Source organism: Rousettus aegyptiacus, unplaced genomic scaffold, assembly GCF_014176215.1.
Source record: "Rousettus aegyptiacus isolate mRouAeg1 unplaced genomic scaffold, mRouAeg1.p scaffold_m13_p_10, whole genome shotgun sequence".
Classification (NCBI taxonomy): domain Eukaryota; kingdom Metazoa; phylum Chordata; class Mammalia; order Chiroptera; family Pteropodidae; genus Rousettus; species Rousettus aegyptiacus.
In genome coordinates this window covers 1,016,727-1,041,095 of record NW_023416285.1, presented here as the reverse complement: position 1 = coordinate 1,041,095, position 24,369 = coordinate 1,016,727, and the positions used below count along the sequence as shown (strand labels likewise).

General features: G+C 65.6%; 1 protein-coding gene across 1 annotated transcript in view; it reads left to right on the top strand.

The window, feature by feature from the left end:
- Positions 1–23,009, top strand: part of ZFYVE28 (zinc finger FYVE-type containing 28) — a 53,050-nt gene extending 30,041 nt beyond the window's left edge. The window contains exons 6-13 of the mRNA XM_016159192.2: positions 390–479; positions 2,549–2,650; positions 7,222–8,349; positions 16,183–16,295; positions 17,791–17,907; positions 19,020–19,124; positions 21,249–21,352; positions 21,827–23,009. Coding sequence (XP_016014678.2) covers positions 390–479; positions 2,549–2,650; positions 7,222–8,349; positions 16,183–16,295; positions 17,791–17,907; positions 19,020–19,124; positions 21,249–21,352; positions 21,827–21,958 — 1,891 coding nt within the window. The 3' untranslated portion in view covers positions 21,959–23,009. The remainder of the gene's footprint in view (positions 1–389; positions 480–2,548; positions 2,651–7,221; positions 8,350–16,182; positions 16,296–17,790; positions 17,908–19,019; positions 19,125–21,248; positions 21,353–21,826) is intronic.
- Positions 23,010–24,369: the final 1,360 nt, after the last annotated feature.

Below are 24,369 nucleotides of genomic sequence, written 5' to 3'. Positions count from 1 at the left end.
TTTGTTGGATGTGGCCGTCCTCCCAGCCCCCTCCCCCGCACACCGCGCATCTGGCCCCGCAGCTGGGATCTGGCAGGTGGCGGGCGGAGGTCCGCGCAGGTGGCCTCTGCCCGCGTGTATGAGGGCTGAGCACACACATAACCTGGGTGCCCGCTGAGCACTGAGCGAGGGCAGGGTTGAGCCACACCTTGCCTACTGGTCTGATCCTGGAGGGCGGTCAGACCTCGCCCCTTCCTTCGCAGGCCCCGCCCCCTCCACGGCCCCCACCCCTCTCCCTCGCAGGCCCCGCCCCCTCCACGGTCCCCACCCCTCTCCCTCGCAGGCCCCTCCCCCTCCACAGGCCCCGCCCCTTTCTGGCAGGCCACGCCCCCTCACGCTCTCCTCCGCAGGGCCCTGGACCTCGGCTACCTGACTCAGGACATGATAGACGACTACGAGCCGGCGCTCATGTTCACCATCCCCAGGTTGGCCATCGTGTGGTGAGTGTCCCGCTTCTCTGCGGAACTCGGGCGCTGCCCGGTGTCCTCAGACGTGACCCCAAGAGCAGGAGCAACACGTGAGAAACGAGATGAATCGGACTTCGTCACAGTCAAAAACTTCTGAGTATCAAAGGACGCGGCCACGGCGTGAGAAAACGGGCTGCAGGGTGCGGGCGTCCTCCCACGGCTCGCCGGAGCCGGACCTGGGCCGGGCCCCTGCCCTGCTCACCCGGACGTGTGCCCGGCCCCCCGGGCCCCAGCTGCAGGCCTGCCAGGCTCAGCTGTGGGGGCCGCCCTGCCCCTCCCCGGCCGTGGCGGCAGAGGCGCGGGCCTGGACCCCGCAGCCTGCTGGGCAGAGCCCCGCAGGGGTGGCAGCTCCGCGGGACCCAGCTGCTTCCTTTGACAGCGGCCACATCGCCCGCCCCCACCTGTCCAGCCCGTTCCCTGAGGCCCTGGGCCGGGGGACACTGAACAGATGTTTGCTGAGCTCTCCCAGGAGCGGCCGCCCCTTGTCCTCAGGGGTGCCCGAGCGTGGGGACAGAGACCGCTGGGCTGGCCCAGAAGCCTTCGCTCTGCTCCATCCTGGGCCGGGCGGGCAGCGGCACTTCCCAGAGGTGCTGAGTGGGAGGGCTCGGCCCGCGGAGCGCGCGTGGTGCCTCCAGTGCCCACGGAAGCTCCACAGGACACTGGGACAAGGCTGAGGGGACGTCCCCAGGTCCCCCACCTCCCACGAGAGGGGCTGGGCCTGCCGGTGTTCCGCCCAGGACCCAGAGGAGGGGTCGACCGCCTTTGCTTTTTGCACACGAACCTCACCTTTTTAAAGGAAAAGGTTCCTTCATTCGGTTTTGTCAATTAGCTTTTCTCACTGAGCCGGACGTGTCCCGAGCTCCTGGGGACTCCATATATGCCAAGGTTTGAGCTGTCCGGCCCAGAGACCCGGGGAGGCTCCAGAGGAGGGTCCTCTCAGGAGAGGCAGGTCTGGACCCGGGCGGCAGCCCAGGCGTGGGGCTGGGCAGGGCTGCAAGCAGTGTGTGGCGAGAGGGCCATCCGGGGAACGCGGCTCCACCTGCAGAAGCAGCACCTGGCGGTGGCCCCCGAACAGAGTCAGACGGGGCATGGGGCCCAGACCAGGGTGGGAGCGCCCCTCAAGGCATAGGGATGCCTGGGAGACAGGGCCTGTCCCACGTGGGGGGCGAGGGGGCTGCCTCCTGTCTTGAAGGGGGACTGAGCATGGGCCAGATCGCTGGGAGGGAGACGGGCTTGGGCACCACCTGGGCAAAGGCAGGGAGCACAAAGCACACAGCTCGTTGTCGGGGGGGGGCAGGGTGCTGGGTTCAGAGGAAGCTGCACGGACCGCTTGGGACTGGATCATCACAGTCGTCACAGTGGGTGTGGGCTGCAGAGCCGGCGGGGCTGCGGCCAGTGCGCGTTAGACTCAGGGCAGCACCTGGACTTCGGGAGGCGATGTGACCAGAGGTCTGGGAGCCCTGGGGGCCCGGAGAGCACAGTCGCCAAGCGTCTCTCCCGCCTGCGCAGGGTCCCCGAGGTGCTCGTGCCTGACCCCACTGGGAGCAGACAGGGCCCAGCCGTGGGGTTCAGGGGCCCCTGTCGGGGGGCGGCCAGAAAGAGTCGCAAGTTCTCGCCTCCCACGTCTGGTCTCCTTGAAGTGGACGGTGTCAGGTCTCCTGCTCACAAACGTCTGCAGGTGCTGCCTGTAAACCGAGTCCCGCGGCCCGCGGCCAGGGCGTGGATCTCAGTGGCAAGCTCGATGCCGCGCGGCCGGGCCCCGCCGTGGCGACACGTGTAGGCATGTGCAGACACGTGCGGACAGACACGTGCTCACGGCTGTTTCATGGCCCCTCGAGCGACCGTGAGCCGATCGAGATCGGCACGCGATGCAGTCTGGGTGACCGTGCTCAGGGCTTTTCTCTGAACTTATTTAAGGTCCGATGACGAGGCGGAGCTCGCGTCCGCGTGCAGGGTGGCCCCGGATGCCCTGGGTGTGGTCTGGGCTCATCCGGCGGTCGTAGGGCCTGACGTCAGGCCCTACTTTTCTGTCTTGAATGCAGCGGCCTCGTGGTCTATGCAGATGGACCCCTGAACTTGGACCGCAAGGCGGAAGACATGTCTGAGCTGTTCCGGCCCTTCCACACGCTGCTGCGGAAAATCAGGTGGGGATGGGGCGGGGGGCAAGGAGCGGCGGGGAGGGGGGAGGGGTGGGGACAGGGATGAAGCCCGTGTGCCGGCCTCGTGGCCTCTTTTCTGGGAGGGCGGGCAGCAGCTACCAGTCCCCTCCGGCCGGGCAGTGCTGGAGCCTGGCCCTCCATCCTGGGTGCTGGTTTGTGGCCCGAGGTGGTTCCCTCCCCACAGGACCCTGGTCTGTGTTCCTGGCCAGCAACAGGGAGACCCGGCCCCTGGGTGTAAACGCCCCAGGGGTGGCCCTCTCTGTGGCTTCTCACGGCCCCACTAGAGATGGGCCCATTTTACGGGAGAGGCTGTGGAACGGGTGGCTTGGGGTGAACCCAGGGCCCCACAGCTGCGCTGGGGGGCATCCCGCTGCCCTGGGCTGGGGCTGGGGTGCAGCCTGGGACTGGCGCTTGCTCCACATGCCCCCGACACCCCCTCCAGGGGCTCTTGCTTTTCTTGGACTAGTTTAGGGGGTCACATGCTCAGTTCTGAGTGCCCAGTGCCACCCCCATGCTGTGGCTTGTCCTACCCCCGCCCGATGGTCCCTGGGTGACTGGCCTAGGTGGCATTGATGCCTTCAGCCCTGTCCGTGCTGTTCTGTGGGCTTGGTGACAGCTGGCCTGGGTGACATGCTCTGCCCTGAGGGTGCCCTGGGCCTGTGGCAGCAGGTCCTCCCGCATCCCTGGACTTGAGCTTCCCCTAAACCCTCGCTTTAACGTGCGGAGCCCTCACTGGTCACCTCTCCACGCTGTCGGCCCAGACAGATGGGCAGGAGGATGCCGGGGCCTTGCGTCCTCTGATGGCCTCGCTGGGCTGTGGCCTTGGGCGCCGTGGTTCCCTGCCATGGTCAGTCTGCAGGAAGCCACCTTCCTGGCTGCTGGTCCAGTGCTGGTACTACGGACGCCTGTGGCGCCCTTCCTGGGTCTGGGGGATGGCCCAGCACAGGGTGGCCGTAGGCACGGCAGCCAGGTGTGCCCTCTGTGCTGCTGCCGGTCCTTTTGGGGAGCCCGGCAAGCACGGAGCCCCATGAGGAGCCACGGGTACTGGGAGCTCAGACAGTGACATGCCCGAGCACCGAGGTCCTGGAGAGTCAGGGGGCGTGGTGGGTGAGCCTGGCGTCTTGTGGCGGGGAGTGCTCGGTCCAGTCTGTGCTCCAGCTGGTCAGTGGCTGCTGGCTACTCTCCTGGTGCCCAACGCTGGGCGTCCTACCGGGAGATGAGGTGGTAAATGACAGACGGTGGATGTAGTGGGGGCTGGGCAGGGAGGCACAGGTGCTTGGAGCAGACTGGCGAGAAGGGCCGGCTCTGGGGACGTGAGCCAGGGGACAGTCCAGCGTGTACGAGACATGTGTCCTACTCAAAAGTCTGACACCATGGTTGGAATCGGAAGAAATACAGAAAATGGATAGAAGCAACATTCAAAGAAATAATGGCCAAGGATTTTCGAATACTGAAGAAAAATCTCTGTCCGCAGATTGAGGCTCAAGGAAACTAGAGGCTAGAGGAACACAAAACATACTTGGATATGTCCAAGTGAAATTGCTGAAAACGAAGAAAAAAAACCCTTACACGCAGCCAGAGAAAAAGGACAGGCTAGTTTGAAAAGGACGGAAGATTGACAGCTGTCTTCTCAAAGATGAACCAACTCAATGGAAGCCAGAGGCAATGAAATGACACGTGTTTCAAGTGCTGAAAGGAAAGCACGGCCAACCAGAGTTTCATGCGCAGCAAAAACATCCAAAATGAAGGCGAAATAATGAACTATTCAGAAACACAAAGCCGAAGGAATTCGCCATCGGCAACCTGCACACGAAGGTGAGCTGATCGGAGTTCTCTGGGCAAAGGACCAAAGAGTGTCCGTAAAAGTCAGCTGCTTAGGCATGAAGCTGAAGCCGTCTGAGACCTCCACTGAACGTTGACCTAAGTAGATAGCGAGCCACTCCACCCTCGGGGTAGAACACAGTTCTGAGATGATCCTGGCCTTTCTCAAATGAATCCGTGAATCCAACGCAATCTCAATCAGAGTGCCAGGAGGAACTTTCCTTCCTTCCTTCCTTCCTCCCTTCCTCCCTTCCTTTTTCCCTTCCTTTCTTTTTGGCAGAAATTGACAAATGAATTCTAAAATTCACATAGAAATCCAGGGGCCTAGAACAGCCGAGAAGAAGGAGATCGCTGAAGAGAAAGAACAAAGTGGGCTCTCGCTTATCCGTGCTGCCGTTGGGGGGCTTCCAGCAGTTTCCGCGGGTGATGCTGGTGTGACTGGGCTGGTGGACACGTGTGCATGTCACGAACATGAACAGCGCCAGGGCCCACCTCTTGCGAAGCCACAGAAATGCTGGTGGAGGTGTCGTGCAAGGGCGGGCTTATGGCCTCTCAACAGAAGGGTCTAGAAACAGATCAGCGCACACACGCTTCCCTGACTTATGACGAAGGTGACATTGCAGGACGGTGGGAATGCTCGTTTTTTTGTTTTTTGTTTTTGTTTTTGTTTTTTCTGATAAATGGGCTGAGTCGATAAAAACCATATGAGAAAAACGTGTCTGGATTCGTACCACGATCACACAGATTAGTTCCATTCAGGTCGCAGGGACAAACGTGAAAAGCAAAACGACAAAGGCTTCAGGGGACAAAGTCAGCACCTTGGAGGAGGTAAAGCTTTCTTCAACAGGACACCGAAGACTAACCGCGGGGAGAAAAATACGGTAGACGGCACTTGGTCGAGCGTTACAACTGGTTCCTCAAAAGACGCCGTTGAGAGAATGGCAAGGCGAGCCACAGAGCTGCAGGATGCATCCCGCAAGGAAATGCGATCCGCGATATGCAAAGACCCCTCTCCGTAAGAGAAAGACCGAGAAAGACCGACAACCTGATCAAAACAGGCACGGCTCAGGGAGGGTTCTACAAGCCGTTCAGAGGTGCGCGAGTTCGCGGGCCCTCAGGCCGAAGCTGTTCGAAACCGCAGGACACACGTCACACACTCCCCAGGAGGCGCGCGATGAAAACGCCTCGTGTTCTGAGGGTGGGGGCTCCGCCGGGCTGGGGACGGGGGCGCCAGCGCTCCGCATTTGCCACCAGCACCCGGTGGCGCACACGGTCCCCTGGGAGGTGTGGGGGGTGGCGGGTCACAGCAGCCAGGGCCCGTCGGGTGCAGAGCAGATGCGCAGGGGCGCGGGAAGGAGGCTGCAGCCACGGGACTGAGCACTCCACGGCAATGCCGGGCCGACCGAGTCGGGCCCAGACCCAGCCCAAGGAAACCGGCAGGACGCTCAGTCTCATTCAAGCTGCCGATACGCAGCAACGGCCTCACTAGAGTCCCGTCCCAGCTGCCCCCGGAGGACGCACAGGCACGCCCCGGGGCTGCCGCGGGTTCGGGTCCAGACCCCCTCGGTAACGTGAGTGTCGAAACCAAGCGAGTTGCGTTCTTGCCGCTGGTGGAGGCGCTAGCCCCGTGTGTGCAAGTGCCGGCCTGTGAAGTGCGGTCAGACGAGGCATTCTCCCTCAAAACCACCCACACTAAGCGCCTCGCTTAGTTTAAGTTCTCGTCTAACTGGGTGCCCGTGTTTTATCCAGCCTGCCACGGTGTGCAGACCGCAAGGGAACGAGCGTAGGCGAGGCCGCCCTGTCTCCAGAAGCCAGGATGGCGCCGACGCTGGGAGGGCCTGGAGAGGCGCCCCTGGGTGCCTGGGGGCCGGCTGCTGGGCACCCCCCACCTGGGTGCTGTTTGCATGGCCTCCACCCCCACCGGGGTGTTTCACTTGGGACTCGGACCCTAGGCTGGCCCAAGCTTTGCCCAGCAGCGAGCACCTGCCGCAGGCTCATCCCAGGCATCGTGGCCCCTGGACACCCGACCTTCCAGTCTCTGCTTTAATGCCCCTTCCTCCAGGAAGTCTCCCCAGACTAAGCCGGGCACCCTGGCGAGCCCTGCTCCCGAGGGCCTTCTCTCACATTGCAGCTGTCATTACTGTCACTCAGTTGCCACCCGCGTGGATGCCTGTGTGTTGTCTGCCTCCTCCAGCATCCCCCCCCCGGGGCACGGACTGTGACAGCGTTCAGTGGCCATTGCTGAATGGAAGGAAGAAGGTCAACATGCAGCAAACATGCCCTGCTCACCCCTGAGTGCTTCAGTGACGCGGTCGTCACCTCCTGAGGACCAGGGCTTTGTGTTTGCAGCAAGAATTTTTAGAACCTCCTATTCAAGGAAACGGCCTGGAACCGCTGTCCGCCGTCCTGGCCACTGTCCGGTCCTGGCCACAGGGGCTGCTGTCCGCCGTCCCTCAGGGCCACTGTCCTGCAAGACCACCGTCCGGTCCCGGGCTCGGGGACCGCTGTCCACCATCCCTCAGGGCCACCGTCCTGCAAGACCACCGTCCGGTCCCGGGCTCGGGGACCGCTGTCCACCGTCCCTCGGGGCCACCGTCCTGCAAGGCCACCGTCCGGTCCCGGGCTCGGGGACCGCTGGGCCGGCACCTCTGTTTGCCATGTCGCTGCCACGTGTGCCCAGGCTGAGGCCCGGTGGCCGCTGGGACCGTCCCGTGCTTACGTCTCGCCCCCTGCAGGGATCTGCTGCAGACCCTGACGGAGGAGGAGCTGCACGCGCTGGAACGAAGCCTCTGCGTGTCCCAGGACATGGAGTTCCCCATCCGGGCCGAGGCGCAGCTGCCCCCCGCCCTGGCGCCCGCCTTCGCCCCGCCCTTGCCCCCCGAGGAGCTGCTGCCCGCCAAGGCCGAGGTCCCGGGGGCGGAGCTGGCCTGCTCCCTGCAGTACGACCAGCAGGAGCTGGAGCAGCTCAGCCGCATGGTGCACAGGGCCGGGGCCGAGATGTCGTCCCTGTTGTCGCCGCCCAGCGCCGGCCAGTCGCCCGCACGCGGGCCCCACGCCGAGGGCAGCCCCGGCGGCCGGGCGTCCCCGGGCGGCGGGCGGCCGCAGCCCGGCAGCGACGAGGAGGAGGGCAGGGTGTTCTTCATGGACGACGTGGAGGCGGCGGCCGAGGCCCCAGGCGGCGACCCGAGCCACAACAACAACAACGTGCAGGACGGCCAGATGCCGCCCGCCGGCCCCGGCTCCTGCAGCTGCCTGGACGGCTGGGAGGGGGCCGTGGAGGCCGCCGAGGTGGCCGAGGTGATCGCGCAGCGGACGGGGGGCATGAAGCTGTCGGCCACCGTCATCTTCAACCCCAAGCCGCCCACCGCGCCGGACCCCGCCGCCCCGGAAGCCCCCGCAAGCGGCGTTTCTCCGTCGGAGCCCGCAGCCGAGGGGCCGGAGGGGGGCCCCCACGAACTCGGCTCCGTGGCCGCCAATGGCCTGCTTAACTCCTGTGTGTGCTGCGGGGGCTGCGGGGGCGGCCGGGAGGACACGGCCGAGAGTCTGCCCGGCAGAGGCCACCCCAGGGGCATCATCCGCGCCTGTCACATGGGCGCCGCCAAGGCCAGCGCCCAGGGCGGGCCCACGAGGCCGGAGGAGGCCCGGCCGGCCCTGCAGCTGCCCACGGGCGCCCCGGCCCCCCCGCGCTCGGAAGGCGGCCCCGCCGCGCAGGAGCCTGAAGACCCCACCTCCAGCAAGTGCCTCAACACCTCAGGGCCCCCAGTGGACTGGGCAGACCGGCCACAGGAGCCCGAGGGTGGACGGCAGGACGGCGGGCAGCACCCCGAGGCCGGGGAGGACAGCCGGCGGCCCGCGGGCCCCAGGTAAGGGCCTCTGCGGCCGCGGGCCTGTGGCGTTGGCTGCGTTGCCCACGGTCCCCTCAGCTGTGGTGTGTGGGCGGTGGGCAGGGGGTCAGGGGGCGCAGTCCGGGCACTGGCTGCAGAGGAATGTCCCCGCTGGTCTCCTGGAGTCGCGGGCACAGCGCCAGGTCCTCAGGCTGCCCCGTTCACCGCGGTGGCCCAGCCTGGCGCTGGGTGGTTGGCCGGTGGGTGGACTGGGCAGTGCTGAGTGGGCCCCTCAGGTCTCCTCACTCCTCGCTGTGGCCTGGGCCTGGCACCCACCTGACCGACATGGTCGTTTGGCTCGCGCGGGGCTGCAGGCAGCTGCCCCGACCCTCGGCAGTGGGCGTGGGCCCCGGGATGGCTGGGGCCTGCAGCCACCCTCGGCAGGCTCCCAGAGGTGGCCGACCAGGCGCCCACGCGTCTCCCTGGCCTCGGGGCTGCTCTCCCGCCCGCGCCCCACACGCCGGCCTCACCTGCGTCCAGATTCAGTGAGCCAGTGCCCGCACGTGCCCGCTCTGTCCTCGACACCAGAGAGGTGTCCGCCGGGTCTGCGCCCTCGGAGGCTCGCCCTTGGCTGTGCGAGGGGCCTCTCACCAGGACCCTGCCTGGCAAGGCTCCCGCGCTGGCTTCGGCCGCGTCCACCGAGGTGGGAGGATGGGGGCAGGGAGGGTCCCCTGCCAGGACGCGTGGGAGCCAGGAACAGGGGGGTGGTCGACAGGAGGCCACAGGAGTGTGGGAGCGACAGCCTCGCCTGGAGGAGGGGTCTTCACGCGCGGGCAGGCGGTCTCTGGGTGCCGGGCTGTGTGGCCACCGCCGCCTCCCCTCTGGCGCGTGCCCTGGCGGTGCGTGCGGGGGGCTGGCCGGGCCCCTGCGGGTGTGCGGCCTCTTCCTTCTCCCACGCACAGCGCCGGCGCCATGCGGCCGGGCGCCCAGCCGCGGCCTTCTCTCCGCGGGGTCGGCCGCCACGCCCCAGCCTCTGGCAACCGCTAGTCTGCTTTCTGGCCCCATAGATTGGCCGACTCTGGACATGTCGTCGAAACAGTCACACGATTCGTGGCCTTTTGCATCTGACTTTCTTTCCCCGAGCGTCGTGCTTTCGCGGCTCATCCGCGGTGTCGCGAACACGCGTCCTTCCTCGCTTCCTGTGGCCAGACGATGCCCGGCGTCGGGGCCTCATGCGGTTCATCCATCCACCGTGCGCATGTTCTTTCCGCCTTCGGCTCCTGAGACTAATGCGGCTGTGGCGCTTCACGGTGTTCGTTCTTTCGGGCGTGGGCCTGGGAGTGTGGCTGCCGGGCCACGTGGCTGTGGGTCACGTGGCTGCGAGTCACGTGGCTGCGGGTCGCGTGGCTGCCGGGTCACGTGGCTGTGGGTTGCGTGGCTGGCGGTCACATGGCTGTGGGTCGCGTGGCTGCCGGGTCATGTGGATGCCGGTCGCGTGGCTGCCGGGTCACGTGGCTGTGCATCACGTGGCTGCCGGGTCACGTGGCTGCCAGGTCACATGGCTGCCGGTCCCGTGGCTGCCAGTCCCGTGGCTGCCGGGTCGCGTGGCTGCCGGTCCCGTGGCTGCTGGTCCCGTGGCTGCCGGGTCACGTGGCTTAGTGCTTCCAGGTGCCGGCGGCTGTGCTCCCGAGGGCGTGGTTTTCCTCCTCCCATTCTTCGGTCAGGGGCCTCGTCCTGCAAGCAGTCCGGTCTCCCTGGCTTCCCTGACCTAGCCTGGAGACCCGTCCATCGCAGCTTCTAGAGACGTCCCCACTGTCGCTTTTGGATGCGCGGGACCCTGCCGTGCGCCTGGACCGGCGTGTGCTCGGGCCCTGCTGCTGGCCTCGGGTTGTTCCGGCCTTCGCCGCGGTGAGCGGCCTCGTGCCATTTGCAGGTGCGCCCCCAGCCTGCTGGACGTCTTCTCTCTCAGGGCCCCGATCAGTCGAGGAGTGACTCGCTCTTCCCCACGGCTGATAAGAAGCCGCCACGAGCTGTTTGACAGGACACGTGGATTTTACCCGCTTCTCTCGCTGCCCGAGCCGCTGACGGCCGTGGACACCTGTGCTGCCTGTGACCCCGCCTGCTGTCCCGCCCCGTCCGCCGAGGGCGCTGTTCGGCACACCACGCCGTCAGCTCCCCAGGCCCCGAGCACCGGAGCTAAGCTGAGGAAAGGGACGAGGAACCCCTCGGTGGCCTCGAGGGATAGTCCCGTCTCCCAGGGAAGCACTTCTAAAAAGTGCAGAGGCTCTAAGAAGGGCAGATACGGCAGTGGCCAGGGTATCTGGACAGCCGTGTTGGAGTCAGGACCTTGGACAGCGGCTCCCGGGGCCCAGCGCTGCTCCGGCGGCGGCGGCTGGAGCCAGGTCAGCAGGTGACGCCTGTCGCGTCCCTGGGCAGTGCGCTGGGGCCGCGTCCTTCCTCCAAGTCGCTCGCTGGCTCCCAGGTGGCTGAGCGAGGCCTTGGACACCCTCCCAGGTGGCAGACGGCGGCGGCCCGACCTCGTGGAGCCCGGCGGAACGTGAGGACAGACGTGAGGACAGACGTGAGGCCGGCCCTTCGTCCAGCCGCAGGCAGCAGGTCCCCCGAACACAGCCGCGCGGCTCCAGGCGTTGGGACGGTGGTGTCGGCGTGTGCGAGGCCTCGCCGTGGAGGCGGCCCCGGGCGCGGGGCGGGATGGCCAGACTCGGACCAGAGAGGCCGACGTCCGCCTTGGCTCAGGGCTCTCGCCCATCCCGCGGCTCTGCGCCGCTGCCACGCGCCATGTGACAAGCCAGCGTCCCGATCTGGCCGTGAGGCCCGCCCGTCGGCAGGTGCTGTGCGTCCTGCGGGTGGGAAGAGGCGCAGCCCCAGGAGCCTCCCGCCCGCGTCTGGGGCGCAGGACCAGCCGCAGGCCCCTGTGTCACACTGCGAGACGGTGCGTGAGAGGAGTGCTCAGGTCTGCCTGCCCTGGGACACCTGGGTGTGCCTTCCCGGACGAGGAGAGCGGAGGAGAGCGGAGCCCCCCGATGGAAGCGCAAGGCTGCAGGGGTTCATCCTGGCGTGGGGTCCCCGCCGGAAGCCCCACTGGGGACTCCCCGGGGCCAGTGCCAGAGGCCCCCGTGGGGACTCCCCGGGGCAGTCCCCGTGGAGCTTGCCCAGGGCGGCGGGACATCGCCCTCGCCATAGTCCTCGGCAGTGGGATCTTTCCACGGCCTTCTTCCTTGCCTTTTCGGCGCCCACAGATGAGCTCCTTTGGGGAAAGTTACCACTTTTTAAATGCTGTCGAAGCCTGTCTGGGCTGCCCGCCTCACCCAGGGCCTGCCACGCTCTCAGAGCCCGCAGAAGAGTCGCTCGTAGGGTATGGGCACCGCCGTCTCCAGAGCGTCCTCGTCCTTTGCAGAGTTACCTCTGCCTTCTTGAGAAAACGACGCCGACTCGCTCATTTGTCTAATGCTAAACGTGGTTCCTGTTTATCGTAGAAACGTATAAAAACCTAAACAGGAATGAAGGACGGAAATAAAAGCCATCCGAAACCTTGCGAACAGCTTTATTGTGTTCCTTTCCACCAAATATTATTTTTCGATCATTTCTCCACAAAGCTCTTTGAAAACATGATTTTCCACAGAGTTTTACTCTACCGCAGGGACGTGTGCTAATTGGGTCTACGCACTCCCATTTCCATACTTCTTTCCGTGTTAAATTAGCCTTGTGGTCACTCTCCCTCATGACTCCGCGTCCGCCCCTCGGACGGTTTCTTGAGAATCTCCCCCTCGGAGCAGAGCGGCCACAGCGAAGCCGCGAAGTCTGGAAATCCCGGCCGCTCACTGCCAGAGTGTCCTCCTCGGCGCGTGTCACCCTGGCCGGGACCGCACCGCGGCGTCCCCGGCTCGAGAGCAGGTGTGGGCTCCTTCGCCGCCGTCACTGAGTTGCCCTGACTTTGGCGCCGGGAGTGCCTCTTCCTGCCTCGTGCTGCCTTCCGCTTCTGCGGAGGGACTGACCCCTCCCTCCGTCGCCTGCTTCCCGGATGGGTTTTCACGCTTTTCCGACTGACCGGTAAAGGTCCCTTCTACCCGCGGTGTGCTCCAGGCCGCCTTTCCCAGTCTGCTGTTTGCCCTTCAATTTTGCTCAATCGTGGTGTCTTTTGATTTACAGACTGGGCCTGGCTCCCCCCGGGTCTCCCCTGGTGACGGCGCAGGTGTCCTCCTCACCCGAGGCAGGAACCGCTGTCCTGGCTGCCGGCTCCCAGCCCCTGACCAGTGACCCGCCCCCAACCGCGGTCAGAGTTGCCCGGCCGCCTCGCCTTCCAAGACGTCTCCAGCCGTCGGGGAGAGCCGGGCTGCGAGGGCTGATGGCCATCCTGACATGCGGGCAGGGTCACCCCAGCTCTGGCTTAGGGGCACCGCACGGATGACCCAGGGCCAGACAGGACCAGATGGGAGCTAGGCCGGGGCTCGGAGAGCCTAGCACACTGACGACACCAGCCATACAACCTGTGGCGCGCACAGTAACTGGTGCCCGCACCGCCAGACTCCTCGAGGGGGCAGCGATCGCCCCGTAAGGCAGAAGGGAGCGCCCCACACAGTAGGCCCTGGGAGGGGTGCCGCCCGCCCCTGAGGGGCCTCACCTGCGTCTGAGGCCTTTCTTACCGGCTCGCAGGAGAAAACACACCCAGCTGGCCGTGCTCTGGGTAGGCAAGGCCTGGCCGAGGGGTGGCAGTGGCTGCTGGGTGGCCGCTGAGCCTGGCACCCTGGACAGCTCTGTTCCGGCCCTGCTCTTCTCGGCCTTGACCCTCATGATCCCACCCAGCACTGGCCCTAAAGGCCCCTCGTTCCTGACTCGGCCCTCCCCCCAGCCCCATGGCCTGACAGCAGACAGCTCCCCACCTCTACCGTCTGTCCCCATCGTCAGCCACACTGCCTCGCCGGCTCCCTCCCGCCTGCCCACCCTCACCCACTCACCCAGCACCGCGAGGTGGGGCGAGCGGGCGGGGCGTGGGGCCTCCCCCAGGTGGTGGCATTCGCTGAGACCTGGATGGAGGGGAGGGGCTGGAGGGGCGGAGGCAGGGCGCGAGGGCGGGGCGCAGAGCAGGAGGAGACGGTCCTGGAATCCGAGGGGCTGCGGCCGGGCCGAGCTTGCCGGGAGGGTCGTCGCCCCACAGGCAGTACCATCCGGGTGGTAGGGACACAGTCCCGTGTTCTCGCGTTAGCCGCCGGGACGGCGCCAACGGCCTCTCGTCGCGGCTCTGACCTGCGCATCCCTGAGGACCCGCCATCGGTTCGTGAGCTCGCTCGGCACCAGCCCGGGCTCTCGGGGGAAGCCACCCTTCCAGACTTTCGCTTTTTCCTTCTACTGGGCTGTTGGTTTCCAAACTGAGTTTTGAGAGTTCTTTCTTTATTCTGGACTCAGGTCCTTTTCATCAGATATACACGCGACAAATCTCTTCCGCAGTCCACGGCTTGTCTTCTCATTCCAAGAGTATCTTTGGAGGAGCCAAAGTTTCTAATTTTGATGAAGCCCAATTTATCAATTTTTTTTTTTGTACACTGTGATTTTGGTATCGTCTCTTAAGAATTATTTTTATAACTCGAAGTCATGAAGATGTCTTTCCTCCATTTTCTTCTGAAAGTTTTAGCCTTTTAGGTTTTACGTTGAGGTCTGAGATCCGTGTTGAATAAGTTTTTGTCTGTGGTGTGAGGTGTGGATCAAAGCTGTGTTTCATTTTGCACAAGAAAAGCCACTTGTTGGAAAAGACTGTTCTTCCTCCCCGGAACTGCCTGGGCACCTTTGACAAACGGCAGGCGAGGGTCCACAAGTCGCTTCTGAGCCCCGGGGAAGTGGGGTCACGCGGTGCTTGTCTTCCGGCCGGCCGCTCCCGGCGCAGCCCCGTTGCAACAGGCGTCAGGATCTCCCTTCTTCTGGGGCCGGTCGGTGCGTGTGTGGATGCACCCCCGTTGCTCGTCTGCTCGCCTGTCCGCGGCACGGGGGATGCTCCCGCCTCTGGCCGTCGTGAGCGGTGCTGCTGTGACCGCTCGTACCCTTCGACTTCGTTCTGTGTAGCGTTGACGAGTTGCCGTCGGAGCCTGAGTATCGAGTGGCCTGGGGCACAGTCGGTTTCACATATGTAAAGTCACAGACCCCAGTGACGATGTTCAGTGAGGACCTCCTGGATGGGCTTTGCTCAGGTCCCTGGAATGGCAGTCGACACCCTGGACACCGAAGTCTCTGCCCCCTTTCTCACTCAGCACCCCCCCTCCGGGCGGGAGACTGCCGGCCCACTTCCCCAGGCTGCAAGTCGGGGCTTTGTGCCCAGAAACCCAGCAGCCCTGGAGAGGAGCACATACCTCATCATCGGGGTCCCCGTGGGCCCTTGAGTCCCCTCGGCTCGAGTCTCCTGTCCCCAAGAAATATTAAACACTTATAAACGAACGATCGTCATGCCGGGGTGTGCCGGTATCACACATTCACGCACCCCCACGGGACCCGAGGCTGGAAACCTGGGGAGCCCCGGGGTGCCTCCCGGCCCAGCCTCCCTCCGCGGGGACAGCCAGAGGGGCGATCAGCCTTCGTGCTTCCGGATGGCTTTGTGCCATGAGGGGCCACGCCTGGGCAGGCGTCAGGCAGCTCTGCATGTCTCCCCACTGCGTGGGAAGGGGCTCGCACAGCATGAGCGGCACCCCGTCGCCGGGAAGGCGTGGCCGGCTCACCGCCGCCTCTGCCCACCTCCTCTGGCAGAGCCAGGCCACAGCTGGTTTCCTGCCACTTGGGGGTTTTGTGGTGATGCCCAGGCCCACGTCCCCAGCTGCGCAGAGTCCTGGGTGTGCCAGCCACAGCTCTGGGTGCAGGTGGCTTATTTTGGACTCATATGGAGCCAAATGCTCTTTCTGGAGTCATTGGACATCTCGTCCCCCTGGCTAGTGGCCTTTTAGTGCCCCCTGTGAAATACGCAGCCAGCCAGGATCCCCCTGTATCTGAGGCAAGCCCCGCCTGGCCTGCAAGGACACCAGTTCCCGCCAGAGCGGGAAAGCAGAGCCCTGCCGGCCACCGACGCAACTCGATAAAAATTACACCGAATGTCTCCAGGTGGATAAAAGACTCCGCACTCACGGAGCTACAGTGAGGGCAGGGAACCGAAAACCTGAAAGCAGAAATTTAAATGTCAAGGCAAAATTGGAAGAAAGAAATGGAGAGACTTCCCCCGAAAGTAGGACAGGGTGACAGACTTGGGAGGTGGGAGGCGAGGATCGGGGAACTGGGGGGACAGCGTGCTCCCCTGAGCTGGGCGAGGGGCACCCTAACTGCAGGCGGGACCATGCCGGCTCCTGGGGCCGCCAGGTGACCCCTGACGGCAGACTCGGGGAGCAGCCGGGAGGGCAGCGTGGCGCAGGGCGCCATGTCTCAGTGACAGTGCCTGAGACCGCAGGACGTCACTCCCGCCCGGTCGGAGCCCGGACATCTGGACCGGGCAGGGCCGCGCCCCTCGGGGAGCAGCGCCCCCTCCCCGGCTGGGGGCGGCCGCTCCAGTCTCTCCGTCGGGTCACTTAACCGTCCCCCGCGTCTGTGTCTCCTCTTCCACCTCCTACGAGGACACCTGTCTTTGGATCAGGGCCACCAGGTAATCTCACGTGGTCCCTCGAGGTCCTTAACCTCGGTCACAGCTGCAGACAAGGCCGCGTTTGCCGTTTCCAGTGGTCAAGGTGCGCACCCTCCCGCCCACTGAGAGGCTGCGAGCAGGTGCGGTGACCCCCCACAGGCAGAGGTCAGGACGACCGAGCGCAAGGAGGGGCGGCGGGGCCCGAGGCGCGGGGGCCGCAGCCCGGACGCCTCCCCCCAGCTCCCGCGTTTGCCTCCGTGCAGGGCCGACGCCGATGAGCCTGCGCCTGAGGCCCCCGCGGCCGCCAGGGAGAAGGTCCGGTCCCGGTTCCACGGCAGCCACGACCTCATCCACCGCCTGTTTGTGTGCATCTCAGGTGCCAGGGCCGGGCCGGGCCGGGGTGGGCGCGCGGGCCGGGCCGGGCAGCGGCTCACTGTGCGTGTGGTGCCCACGGACATTGGGGGTGTCGGGTTCCCGGCCCTGTGTCACGTCATCGTCCCCAAGCCCGTCATCGTCCCCAAGCCCGTGTGCCCAGGAGAGAGGAGGGCTTCACTCTCCGCCGGGGCCCCCAGCCGCGGGTGGAGGAGCCCAGCCCCCTCCCAGGAGGGCTCGTGTCCTGCTCTTCAGCGTTTGCTCCGAGTCCGGCCGATTCTGCCTCCCCCCCCCCCCGCCCCCGCTCCCTTCCTTCCTCGGGCTGGTTGACAGCAGCGGGTTGAGGGAAAAGATGACTGTTTTGTCTCTCCCCGAGGAACTCAGAGACGGGAGTGAGCAAAAAAAAGGTGCCTTTTCAGTGTTTTCCGTTAGTTCTGTGCTTTAAACAGGCATCGCATTCCCGTGTTTCAGAAGCAGGAAAAGCATGACGCCCGCGCCCCTCCCGCTCCGGGGCAGTTGGTGCTTGGCGGTGGTGCCTCCTCCTCGCGGGAGGGCTGGCAGGAGCGAGGGGCAGCGGGGGCAGCCTGTGGACTGGTGTCTCTGCGGAATTGGGGTCACCATCCGGGGGAGCACTGCATGCTGCCAACAGCCCAGGCCGGGCCAGGCGGGGCCAGGAGGGCCGCAGTGGCTCTGGGCCTCAGTTCGCTCACCTTCCAGAAGGGTCCATTTGGTCGGTTTCGAGGGTGAGGGAACATGGTGCCTCGCAGGTGTTCAGTACAGTCGCTGGCACACAAGGAACCTTCCGGAAGCCTGGGCTGCCTGCTCGTTGCTGGGAGGGGTCGCAGGGCGTGTGTCTGGATTTTGGTGTGGATTTCTCCCTGGCTTTGCTCTAAGTGGCAGCCGGGTCGCCCCTGTCTCGAGCTGCCATTTCTTTCCACTGAGAAAGGCAGAGTCGACATAATTTCGGGGAACGGGGCGGGAGGACCTCTGCAGGTGGAGGTGAGGAGAGTATTTCCTGCCGGGACGCGCTGGCAGCCGGTGGAGGCGCTGGCACCACCGCCCGGCGGGGTCTGCCCTCAGCCCCCAGGCCGCCTGGGACCCCTGCTGTGGGCCCGACGTGGAGTTACTTGGGGTAGCAGCGTCGCGTCTGTGGGTGGGGGGCACATCTGGGTGCCCCAGTGATGGTGGAAGGTGCTGCCATGGGGCTCTGGGATCGCCCCTCAGCGAGCGGCTGGGACCCTAAGGTCAAGACGCGTGGGTGAAAACGGCCGTCCCCTGTGCCGGGGCTGCCTCGGGCGCTCCCCCCGCCCCTGGCCGTCTCCGACTCCCAGGGTCACTTCTGCCAAAGGGTCGTCGCCCAGGGTTGGCAGCCTCCTCTCGCCCTGACCCGTCCGCGGACACGTGGTCTCGGACTGTGAGCTCGGGCCGGGTCTCACCGCCTGGCAGCTCCAGCCCCTGAACTGGCCAACACACCCACCCTCCCCTGTCCCCGCCTCCAGGTGTGGCTGACCAGCTGCAGACCAACTATGCCAGCGACCTGAGGAGTATTCTCAAGACCCTCTTTGAGGTCATGGCCACCAAGCCAGAAACGGACGACAAGGAAAAGTTGAAGAAGGGTGAGTGCCAGCTTGGGACGGGCTCAGCAGCTGTCGTGCATGTGCACACACACTCACACTCATGCACACACACACTCATGCACACTAACACCCTTAAGCACTCACATGTGCACACACTCATCCACACTCAACTCACTCAAGCACTCTCACACACGCACACTCACACGCATGTGCACACTCATGCCCTCACACATACTCACACTCATGCACACTCACATGCTTAAGCACTCACATGCGCATGCACTCATGCAAACTCACTTGTGCACACACACTCAAGTACCCTGACGCACGCACACTCATGCACCTGCACACACTCATGCACTCAAGTACACGCACGTGTCCCACACACATGCATACTCACACACATTCACACATACACACACATGTGCACACTCGCACAGGTACACACTCACGTACACTCACACATATGCACACATGTGCACAACACATAACAGTTACTTGGTGAGGGAGCAGGTGTCAGGGCGGAGACAGTAGGGCACAGAGCTTGCCACTGGCTCCTTGGAAGGACTTGGGGTGGGTCCTGCAGTGGGGTCCCTGCTCTGGGCAAGCTGCCCCTTGCCACAGACTTCCACTCAAGGTGTGTGTCAGGCGGGGCTGTGGCCCCACCAGCAGGGGGCGGAGCCGTCTGTCCCGCGTGTCCATTCAGTTCTGCCCCCTGGTGTCCACACCCCCAGGCCGCACTACCCTTCGGCCAGGAAGTCCTGGGTGGGGTGGCCTTCTGGAACGTCCCAGCTTAGCAAAGGCACGTGACAGGGACAGGCTCTGCCAGCACGGATGGTGGCCCGTTGGCCTCATCCACAACTGGCCCTCGCCTGTCCCAGGGCTCGCAGTCCGGGGGCCTGACCAGGCAGACAGCGGAGGCCCCGGGACTGGGAGCCCGTGGTGGGGCAGCCCCCGGATGCTCGGGGCAGGGCCCCTGCCTCGCCAGCACCAGCCTGCTGGGCAGCGGCCGGGGCCGCAGTGACTCGCTTCAAGTGCTGCGGTGTGTTGGCTGGGTTTAGGGGCGCTAGGCCCTGCTGGCAGCACCCAGGCGCACCTGCCCCAGACGGGTGGCGGTGCGTGGGCCCCGGCGGTCACCCCTTCTCTTCCAGTCACCCAGACCCTGCGGAGCGCGGCCCTGGAGGACTGTGCGCTGTGCCAGGAGACCCTATCGTCCTCCGAACTTGCAGCCAAGACCCGAGATGGGGACCTGGAAGGTGGGTGTGGAGCTCTGGGCCGGGGCCGAGGCTCTGAGTGCAGAGCGGAGCAGGGGCCCTGACTCGACGTCCCGTCTGCCCCAGACCAGCGGCCTCGTGAACACCGCGCCCCTCCAGCTGGGGGCCCTCCCCAGCGGCCGCGCGGTGTCTAGCTTCCCACCCCGGTCTCCTCCTCGGCTCTCAGGCCAGGCACCTGTGCAGGCCCCTTGGCCACCACTGTGCAACCTCAGGCCAGTTACTGAGCTTCTCTTGGTCCGAGGCCACACGGGGCATGAGGGGCAAGGAGGTGCCAGGGTCCCATGCTGTGCTGGAGGTGGCCGGTCCTGGGGCATCTGACCCCCCAGCCTTCGCAGGCACCCCAGGAAAGGCCTCCCTGGCAGCATCAGGAACTGCCTGCGGGAGTCACGAGAGCACGGGCAGCAGCGGGTACACTCTGGTCCTGTGGGGAGCCCGCCCCTTGCCCTCCACTAGCTTGGCGGTTGGCCGGCTGGAGGCAGGGGGCCTGGTGGTCTGGAAGGAGTGTCCAGGTGTGGGGCGCTGGCAGCACCTCTGTGGGGAGGGCAGGAGGCCAGAGACTAGTCCAGGATGGTGACGGTAGGTGGGCCTGAGCAGGTGCTGAATATTACCAGAGCTAAGAAGGAGGCTGAAGTTGACCCTGCACCAGGCCAGAGGTCACACCACTCCCGGCGTGCCTGGCTCAGGGCCTTGCTCTGTGCTGCCCGGTGACCAGGTGCACACCAGGCCCCCTTTGGCGTAGACCCCAGGGGCAGCAGAGGCGCGGGCTGGGAAGGGGGTCCGGAGCAGCACAGGCCGCCCCTCGCTAAGCCCCGGCTCATCCACCTTTCTGTGACGATCGGGCACGATGATGTAAAATGCCTGTCACAGGATCTTGGGGCCCTGTGCTCGTGGAGGAGGGGGCGGGATGAGCAGTGAGGGTGGAGTGGCCTGGGCGTTGCCCCCTCGGCCCCCCCGTAGGACCTGGCCCGGTCAGAGGGGGTTCAGGCCCAGGACCCTTGCAGTCCTCCCTAGGCGGTGTCCACACTTGTCTGCTCAGCTGGAGCCCCCAGCCCAGTGTGCCCCTAGGGGCTGACATGAGCCATCCAGGGTTTCGCTGGGGCCAGCCAAGGATTTGGGGGCAAGCATGAGAAATGACCCCCAGTGGTGTGAGCTGACAGGATCCCTGGGAGGCAGGTCGGAGGGGGGGAGAAGAGGCAGGACACCCTGATCTCCAGTGGTCGGGTGGCCGTGCCCAGTTCTTCCTGGAGGCACTTGGGTGAGGTCTGGGGCCGTGGAGGGTGGCCAGGACCTCTGCGCAGTCTCTGGCCCGAGGGGGCTGTATGACGTGACTACCCCCGGGTATCAGTGCCGGCCTTGGGCCTGGTGCACGGTGGCCCCCTGGGGCCCAGGATGGGAGGGAAGTGCCACCTTGCCCTGCGAGCGGCTTCTCCCTGTTCCGACATTCCTCCCACCCCCCGAATCCCAGGGCAGACCTCCCCGGGGGCTCCCACCAGGAGCCACTGGAGATGAGAGAGCAGCCCACGAGCCTGTGGGAGGAGGTGGCCCGGGGCTGGGCTGCACAGGTGTCGGCAAGGGGCAGGGGCAGGCGGCTGCCCTTGGTCTACCTGCTCCCCCCCCCCCAACCTGAGAACTGCAGAGGGTGAAGGACAACACGGGTAGGCGCGGGGGGGGGGGGCTGACACTGGCCTGGGAGTCGGTGGAGAGGGGCGGCGGAGGGCATTGATTTCTTTATTTCTCAGCCCCCCCCCCACCACCACCACTTTGCCCAAGGGCCTTGCCGGCACCTGCCTGGCCGAGAGAGGCTGGGGAGAGGGTCGCCAGGTGGACCCTCTGGCCCACGTCCTGAGCCCTGGGTGAGGAAAGGCCGCAGCGGGGGTCCGATGGACCGGCACTGCCCGCAGCTGCGAAGGCCGACGGCCGTGGGATGCCGGCGCTCCGCCCAAACCAGTGATGCGCGCAGGGCAGGGCCGGACGCGAGGCGGGCGGCCGGCTGGCCGGCGGCTCCCGCGCGTCTCGGGCCTCCAGCCCCAGTCCAGCCCAGCGGACCCCACTGGAGCTGCTGTGTGGTCCCTCGGGCTGACGTGTCCCCCATCCTCATGGTCACAGACCCGCCCGAGTGGGTGCCGGACGAGGCCTGCGGCTTCTGCACCGCCTGCAAAGCGCCCTTCACCGTCATCCGCAGGAAGCACCACTGTCGCAGCTGCGGGAAGGTGGGTGGGCCCCGCCCGGCGCAGCACAGGGTCATGGGTCAGGGGTCAGGGGTCAGGGGTCAGGGGCCATGCCCGGGAGGCTGGCAAGGGCTCTGGGGCGCTTGTGCAGAGCCCTGAGCCCCAGCCCTGCTGGGAACCGCGTCACCTGGTGGGGCGTGGCCTCGGGCGGGGGCGGGTCTGGGATTGGACTGGGCGGGGCCCGCGGCAGCCCCCGCTGTGGGGCCAGGAGCCCTCCCTGAGCTTGGCCTCCTGGGGCCACAACCCGTCCCAGGTTTTCCCGAAGGTTCCGGCCTCACTTAAGGGCCTGCAGACCCCTGCCCGCCAGTGCCCTGCCTGGTGTGGGTCGGGGGCCGTGCGGTAGGCTGGAGGCCCAGGGCCCTGACGGTGTGCTCCCCACACGGCCGGCCGGGTCAGGGGGCCGGCGCGGGAGGCTGCCGGCAGTCACCGCCCTGATTGTCCCGCCGCGCCTTCCAGATCTTCTGCTCGCGCTGCTCCTCGCACTCGGCCCCGCTGCCCCGCTACGGGCAGGTGAAGCCCGTGCGGGTGTGCACGCACTGCTACGTGTTCCACGTCACGCCCTTCTACAGCGACAAGGCGGGCGTCTGACACCCCGGGGCCGGAGAGGACACCCGGAAGGCGCCCGGGCCTGCCTCCCGCCCCCTTTACCCCTGCGCTGGTGTCCGGCGGGGTCTCACCACATTTCATCAAGCCGCTGGCACGGAGCCTTCCAGAACACCCAGCGCCTCTGTCCAGCCATGCTTGCCTTGCCGCCCGTGGGCACCCCAGGCTAGCGACAGGGGGCAGCAGAAGGTCAGCTCCGGCCAGCGAGGGTGCCCGGGGCACCAGCGGCAGGGCGGGCTCTCCTCCTGCTGTCCCCTGCCCTGCTGAGCTGCAGCCACGCCGGAGGCCTGCCCGGCGCTCTGCTGTCTGGAAATGCACTGCGGGTCTGAGCCCAGGCAGCCTCGGCGCGGCACCGGGCTGAACGGGGCAGGTGGGGGCACCTTCGGGAGAGGGGCCAGGCCTTGGGGCTCTATAGGGTTGCTGTGCGCTTGCCAAGCAAGAAAGACAGGCTGTCTGTGCCCCGGGCCTGAGCCCAGAGCGCCCACTCATCCCCCAGCACCCCCACCCACCCCCCAGGACCCCGCTGGTCAGCCCACATCTCCTCACTCCTGGGGGCCTCCAGGGAAATAGCGCCCCGGCCTCATCTGCCCACCCTGTCTTCCTGCTGATGGGGAGGGAGCAGCGTGAGGACCCACGGGCAGAGATCTCTAGGTCTTGGGGCGGCTGAGGGCCACCGATGTCACCTACTCGGCTGCCCCTGCCCCCTCCCCTCTGTACCCCTGGGACCTCAGCCCACCTCCTCAGACCCCTGAGTGGCCCGGCCCCGGCACGGACACCTCCTCAGGCTTAAATCTCAGGCTTCACATTGCAATGACTATTGCAGCTTTATTTTTAGAGAGATGACACACCTACGGCTTCTTTTATAGGATAAAACCCGGTTACTATTTAACGGTGGAAAACATATGCACAAAAGTGGTTTCTGAGGCGGGGAGAGTATATAACAGAGTGAATGTTATGGATCGAGATTATTTTTATTTTCTAAATGCTGTAAGTTGAAACCACTTCCATAAATCCGTTTATGGATTGCAGACTCTCATTTCCTAAGTGAGCATTCTTCTCTGTCCGGGAAGCGAAGGGCAGGCCTGGTCGCCCCACCAGCCCCCAGGAGAGGGGCCGCCCATCCCCCTCCCTCCCTGCCAGGCTCCAGTGCCCCACCGCCCGCCCACTGGGGACGTGGGGTCACTCTGTCCTTCTATGAGGTTGCCCGCACCCCGAGGGCAGAGCCAGGGCCTGTCATGGGTCCTTTCCCCAGTTTCCTGCTCAGGAAGGATCTAGAAGGGGCTCAGGACTGGGAGTGGTGCCGAGAGCTCCCTGGCAAGCCAGCCGTGGGCCTGGAGCAGGTTGGCCTTCCTGAGCCTCAGTTTCCCCTTTGTCTCCATTGTCATCTTCCCACTACTGTCGTCTGAGCGCTGTCCCTGCTGCTCTGCACGACGATTCCTCGAGGGAGCAGGACCCCCGTGTCCCAGATGGGGAAACTGAGACTCACAGACGGCAGTAGGTGGCACAGCCAAGTCCTGGGCCTTTAGGGGGTCACACAAAAGGGTAACGCAAGAAACGGTGCCCTGTGCGGAGAGGCGCGCTGGAAGCTCTGACCCCGCCGCCGTGCCGGAAGCCTTCTGGGGAGGCGGCTCTGCAGACGGTGTGCTGTGGGTGTCCGGCAGTCGTCAGCGCCTGGAGGGGGCCTGGGGGCCGCCGGGAGCTGGGCACCCGCGTGGGAACCGCGCACCTCAGCCCCCAGGGCTATGCACAGGCCAAGCGTCCAGTAGCAGGTAGGGGCCCCCACAGGTGTAGCCGGCAGCCCCCCAGGGGGCTGGTCACCAAAGGACCGAGGGCCTGGGGTGGAGCACCCAGACTGTTCCATCCAGAGGGGCTCAGGAGGCCTGGGGCCAGGGAGAGCCACCGTGCCCAGCCTCGAGGAGGTGGCACTGGTCTTGCCCACTGCAGGCTTAGCTCAGTCTAGAGGCCCCCCACACGCCCCCATGCACCCCGGCCTCTGGAGGCGCCCTGCTGCCTGGCCTACCTCCCCTGGAAACCCAGGCAGGCAGCGCCCCCACACCAGCTAGCTGTGTGCCCTCGGGCAGGGGACGCGTGAAAGGAGAAGACCTGTTAGTGTCATGGTTGCTGACAAAAGCCGTAGGACAATAGCATCCGGAGCCCAACTGGCCCGAGGCTGGGCTCTCTCCAGGTTCCTGCTGTAGCCCTAGTGGCCACCAGGGGGCGCTCACCCCACTGCTGCCTCTGCCGGAGAGACGGGGCTGCCAGGAGGTAGGGGCGACCAGAGTGCTGCCTGCAGGGCTCTTCCTGCTGTAAGTCGACACCCCAGGTCCAGAAGGCCCCCAGCGCAGCCTCAGCCACTCTGGTCCTGCAGGCGGGGAAGGTACAGAGAGGGTCCTGGC